We start from the raw sequence: 5751 nt of genomic DNA, 5'->3' as shown, positions 1-5751 counted from the left end.
TGATGGGTCCGTTTTCCCCCTCCAGGTGCCGGCGGCGGTGCCGTTCGTTAGGGGGGCCACGCCCCTGAGATGCATGTCGCCTCTTTGAACATGCCACAACACCTTGTATGAGGGTCCGGTACGATGCTCCGGTGGCATTGCTCACCCCCAGGGCCCCCGTCCCGCCTAACCGTGAAGCGGTTGACCACGAGATCTAGCCTTTTGACTTCCCACGGACGGGCTTTGACCAGTGGACCTCTGCACCCGGTTGTGTCAGGTCGCCCGTAGGGACACCCAAGAGCAACATCCGGGCCAAACCCACTGCTACATCCACCGTGTAGACCCGACGCGTCCGCTTCCCCCCTCCAGGTGCCGGCACCGTCCATGAGGGGGGCACACCGCGGACGTGAGGGGGGTCACACTCTGGAGACGGGTGTCGGGCGTTTGCAACCGCCACAAAACTTTTGTCGGCATAGCTGTTTTTGATTTTAATAAAATATAATGATCTATATTCAAAAGAACATGACCGCACATTATTAACGTGCTCAAAAAAAATACAAACTATATATATATATATATTCATAATATATGAAAAAAAATACAAACTACATATATATTCATATGTATGTTTATATTTAACATGCTACATGTTAGTTGATATAATAATACATAAAAAAGCTTAAAAAATATATATGAAAAAAAAGTCTACCTATGCCGTCGGCATAGAGACGGCCAGGTTTTAGGCGGCGGGCGGCGTGCCGCGGATCGCTGATGTGGCAGGTATGCCGACGGCAGCCGTCGGCATATGTTTTGGACGGTGCGGCCCGGATCAGTGACGTGGCGTGCGGACCTATGCCGACGGCCCCCCGCCTCGGCCGTCGGCATAGCTCTGACGACGTTAGCCGCCCGTCAACAGCGGGGTCGCCGGGACCACGACTATGCCGACAGCCCTTGTAAGCCGACGGCAGCTGTCGGCGTACTTGCAGATAGGTCGACGGCCGTTCTATGCCGACGGGTGCCGTCGTCTTAGCTCCGTCTAACCCGACGGCCTGGATATGCCGACGGCCAGGACCAGACTGTCGGCATATCTTCGAGGAACCCGACGGTGGCCGTCGGCATTGTTTTGGCCGTCGGGGTAGCACCCTGTTCCGGTAGTGAGCTTCCACCTTCCTTTGCCAGAAGTGAGAGTTAGAGCTTACTGTGTGGCCTTAAAAATTCTGCATTCATTTGTCTAGTATTTGACCGTATCAATCTGACTATTATCTTCGCATTTTAACTTCTGTTATAATTTATCTGTGTTTGACATATGTAGCAAGCATACTAGCATTACATTGTTTTCAGACAAATGCTTGTTCCAGCAAAGTAGCATGCCTATATGAGCTTTCCAGAGCAATACGCATGTTTTGTCTGTTAGGTTGACATGATGGTTGTATTTTTGACTTGTTTCTGATAATATTTGATTGGAGTTGTAATTATTTGTGTTTGACATGTGTATCATACTAGCATTACATTGTTTCCGGAAAAATACTTGTTCTAGCAAAGTAGCATGTCTATATGGGCTTTCCAGAGCAATATGGTAGATGTTTTCTAGGTTGATATGATGGTTGTATTGTTGGCCTGTTGCTGATAATCTTTGATTGGAGTAAAATGGGAAGGCTTCAGGCTTATTATCCGAGTTTTGATCTTTGGTTCACGTGGGCAGCACAATTACTGAGCGAATTAGATGTACCTCAATTTTGTTTTCACTTTTACATGGGAAGGTTATTGGTCGTCCATTTTGCAGCACCAACATTTTGCAGGTTACATTGGTTCTTTACCGTAATGCACCTTAGCTGATTGTTCTGGATCTTTGTACTGTCAACATATGAGTTTACTACCTTAGAGCAAATTACCCCACAGTTTGTCTGTCTTGCTTAGCCTTTGAGATATGTTATAGTGCTATGTATGTATGCATGTATCAATTTATTTTCATGCGCCTTACAGTTTGTAGTAATGCTGATAAAAACTTTTGTGTGTGAGGAATATTTGGACTTATCTGTTTAGCTCACACCAGTACATTTTCAGACTCCTTTCAGTTGGCAAGTTTGCAAAAAAGGTCCTTCAGAATATATGAACTCACAACACTAGCACCAACTCTGTAAAGAACATCTCCAATCTACACTAAGTTTATCAGCGGCCAGGTTGAAGGGTCTACGATATTCTTCTACATTTATAGATTATGTACGTGGTGAATGCTGTTTGTTAGTTGTGCTGCATTTTTTTTTCTATTTTTGTACCTGTGTCCGTATCAATAAGCCTTAATGGACCTCTGAAGAAAAATTATTCAAATATTGCAGATGTGAATCAATCTTACATCCAGGCTTCAACTGCACAATCCGCATAAAGAACAACAAAAAGAAAGCAAAGCGGCGCAAGAAGTCAAATCCTGGCCAAAACAGTGTTGTCTATGCATGCCATTTCTGTGGAGACCAAAACCTGATACGGGGTAGTGGAAAGGGTATCGTGAAGGGACTGGAAAGAAGTCCAAATAACCCCCCAGGATTTCACAAACCGACTAGTTTACCCCCTGAGGTCTAAAACCGGGTATTTAACCCCCTAAATTTTCCAAAACCATGTGAATCACCCCTTAAGCCTGATTAGAGTGGTTTTGCAGGCAGTTTTGCTGATGTGGCACGGTGCACCTCGTTCTTAACCTGCACCCGGCCTCGTCCATTCTCATCTGAGCACGAGCGAGTGTCTCACCACCTGGGACGCATCGCATCTATGCCTGACATTGCCACGCAGCTCGCCGAGTTCCATTCTTCTAACTCTGTGACCTTATCGGTGATGAGCCTCCCGGGGTTGCTCTATTGCCAGGCAGCACGAGGCCAGCATGCCCGCTGGGGTTCGTGGCCGTCTGCGCCGTCGAGCACCTCCTCCGTGGATGCGGCGGCTGCGCCGCAATGCACAAGCAACCTGCCAACGGACGCAAGTTCTGGCCTTGCCGACCGCCGTCCGTGACCAGTACGGTAGTGCCTCGTACTCAAGCTCTCCGAGGCAGACTGGTTGGGCGGTCGAGGCCGTCGGCGAGCATGTCACTGGCGCAGGAAGCGGCGAGGAAACAGATCGTCACTCGCGAGGCGCACGTAATTTCTCTCGGCTACAACGCGAGGTCCTTCGGATGCAACACGCACGTACAGACCTGCTGGACTGATTCCAGGACAAGCCCTGACGTAAACACAAGAAGTACGTGCTGCAATGTCTGAGCCTTATAGGACTTAACCTAATCATCATTAGCTCTAACAGTGGACGTCGTCATCTGTTGGAAGCCGCAGGCGGCACAGGTGAGTTGTTGTCGACGGAGGAAGAAGCGGACGCGGCCGGCGAGAGCGACACTAAGGCAACTACGGCGCACAAGGGACGCGATGGCAAGCCGAGATTGCATCAAAGCCAAAATACAGCCGGCTGCTGGCTGGTGCTGCTTTCCATCAAGTACCTCAACGCTGCATTGTTCTCACGGGACCTCTGTGGTCTGTGTCGTTCAACGAGTGGTTTGGGCGGGAGGACGTGAGCGACGCCATATACACGGCCATGGCATAGGGATGGGAGGGGAAGAGAGGAACTGTGCCGAGTTGCCGTGGTACCCGCAACCTTGCCACATCAACAAAACCACCTGCAAAACCACTCTAATCGGGATTAGGGGGTGATTCACATGGTTTAGAAAAGCTCAGGGGGTTAAGTACCCGGTTTTAGACTTCCGGGGGTAAATTGGCCCGTTTGTGAAACATCGGGGGGTTATGTGGACTTCTCTCGAAGGGACTGTTATCATCAAGAAAGCCTGTTAGCACAATGTTGAAAGCAGAACATATGAACGTGCCAACAGTAACTACTAAAAAGGGGATCGGGCATTCTGTGACAGCAGCCTCGCAACTGGAATCATCCAGGTTGAAAATATCCACTCTTGAAAAGGATAAACAAGGTAATGGGCCTAAATCTAATCTTCCTGAAAATTATAAAATGGAGAAAGGGGCAGTTTTCTCAATGGTGGATCATGGTCAGTTAGCGGCTGCACACAAAGACATCCTGCAGCAAATCGAAGTAGAAAGCGCAAATGATAAATGTGTGAATGGAATTCAGCCTGCGGCTTCTAAAAATTCTACTACATGTGAACATGATGTCACTTCTCAAGCAGAATTTCTAGCTGGGTCAAACTTTGCTACTCCTCAGAAGAACAAACTGGCGGAAGTAGCTTCAGCAGAAGCATTGAAGACTAGAAGTAGACTGAACAGCAAAGCGCAGAATTGTGCTTCAGTTGCTGGCAAGGGCCCTGGAAATTGTAGCAAGTCAGCTTCGAATACCAGATCTGCACGAGGTGATTCTACTCAGCCAGCTGGCAGTTCAAGGAAGCGGGCAAGAAAAGGGTGGACTACGCTGAAGCAGATTGCCGAGAAGGACGAGCTTGAGAGAAAAGAGAAGATGGATAACTTTGTAATCCCGTTCTTCATGCAGTAGAATATCTTTTACAGTTGGCCCCTGTTGTAAACGTTGGGCTGGAAGAACAGTTAGAGTTTTTGGTGATACTTTTTAGTTATGTACTTTTGCACCAATCATGTTGTGGAAATATAAAGTTGCGAAGGAGTTCAAAGTTAAACCGAAGGCAGATACGCTAGCAGTCAAGGGAATGAAAGTTAAGGCTTGAATATTCACCCGTGCGGGTGCGCTTGGCTCGAGCTGCCAAGTTGTGAAAGGTAAAGTCATATACTCTGTTCCGTTCTTGGCTGAAGGGTTAACAATCCAGAGTTTGTTCTCTGTATACAGGTTTTTGGGCCACAGTGCCACAATTTCTCCAGAGTTTGTTCTCTGTATACATTTCGGTTGCTAATTGAGTATTCCATTATTTGTGTCAGATACCATCGCAGGGACCATGCTATGGACTAGAGTCCACCACTCTGTTAGTATTTGGTAACACCTTCATACTCATGTTTTTGGCCCTTCTTTAGCTGCTCTGGTACTAACCTATATAGCATCCATCTTCAGTTCTTGGGGCATCTCCCAATGCTCGTGTCTAAGCCGAGGGTGCCATGTGGAGCCTGCCACCATCGGCTGTCGCTATGCCATTAATTCACAGAGGCAAAGATACAACTTTCTTCGATCCATGCTATTGTCGCTATGCCATGATTTGATGAGGATTCTTATTCTTTGATGTTGGAACTGCCGCTGCTATTGGCTTGATCTAGCTTTGAGGTGCCGACTGCTCTTGTGTGTTGGCTTCTACATACCAGATAAAAAGATAACCACATAATTTTGATCCAAATCTTAACTCTCTCAAGTCACAGGACAATTACACCGGCAGTGTGCTGCATTTAGTCGTGCCGTGCGTGTATCGTGCAGAGCTCTAGGTTTAGAAAACTGATCCCGAATTGGACACGTCCCAGTCAACCATTAAGTAAAGCAGACTTTACGTGTGCATCCTGTTAAGTAAAGGCAGTGCATGTGCATCCTTAAATAAGAACTAGGAAACATGCCCGTGCGTTGCAACGGAGAAAATATCACACCCCTATTGCTAAAAAAAGTATGGCTCAAGACCCACCCCCTCCAGAGGTCTACGCCTCTATTTCGACACCGCACCACAGTGTCTTAGTTTATCCTCTTTCCCGTGCTTGCTGACGTTCATAGTGGTATTCACCTCGTCACAACATCTCTGAACATGACCAATTTCAAGGAGATCAGCTCGGCCACTACATGAGACACATGTCTCAAAGTCGTGTCATCGCAAAAAAAGTTTGAAACTTA

The 5751-nt window shown here is 47.4% G+C and overlaps 1 protein-coding gene across 1 annotated transcript in view; it reads left to right on the top strand.

Moving 5' to 3' along the window:
• LOC123057532 (uncharacterized) overlaps positions 1-4470 on the top strand; it is a 28290-nt gene extending 23820 nt beyond the window's left edge. The window contains exons 2-4 of the mRNA XM_044480511.1: positions 1139-1160; positions 2316-2487; positions 3775-4470. Of these exons, the coding sequence (XP_044336446.1) occupies positions 1139-1160; positions 2316-2487; positions 3775-4470 (890 nt within the window). The remainder of the gene's footprint in view (positions 1-1138; positions 1161-2315; positions 2488-3774) is intronic.
• The last annotated feature ends 1281 nt before the right edge of the window (positions 4471-5751 follow it).

The sequence above is a fragment of the Triticum aestivum genome, chromosome 1A (assembly GCF_018294505.1).
Source record: "Triticum aestivum cultivar Chinese Spring chromosome 1A, IWGSC CS RefSeq v2.1, whole genome shotgun sequence".
Classification (NCBI taxonomy): Eukaryota; Viridiplantae; Streptophyta; class Magnoliopsida; order Poales; family Poaceae; genus Triticum; species Triticum aestivum.
The sequence above is the reverse complement of the archived record's forward strand: the minus strand, read 5'-3'. Positions and strand labels throughout refer to the sequence as shown.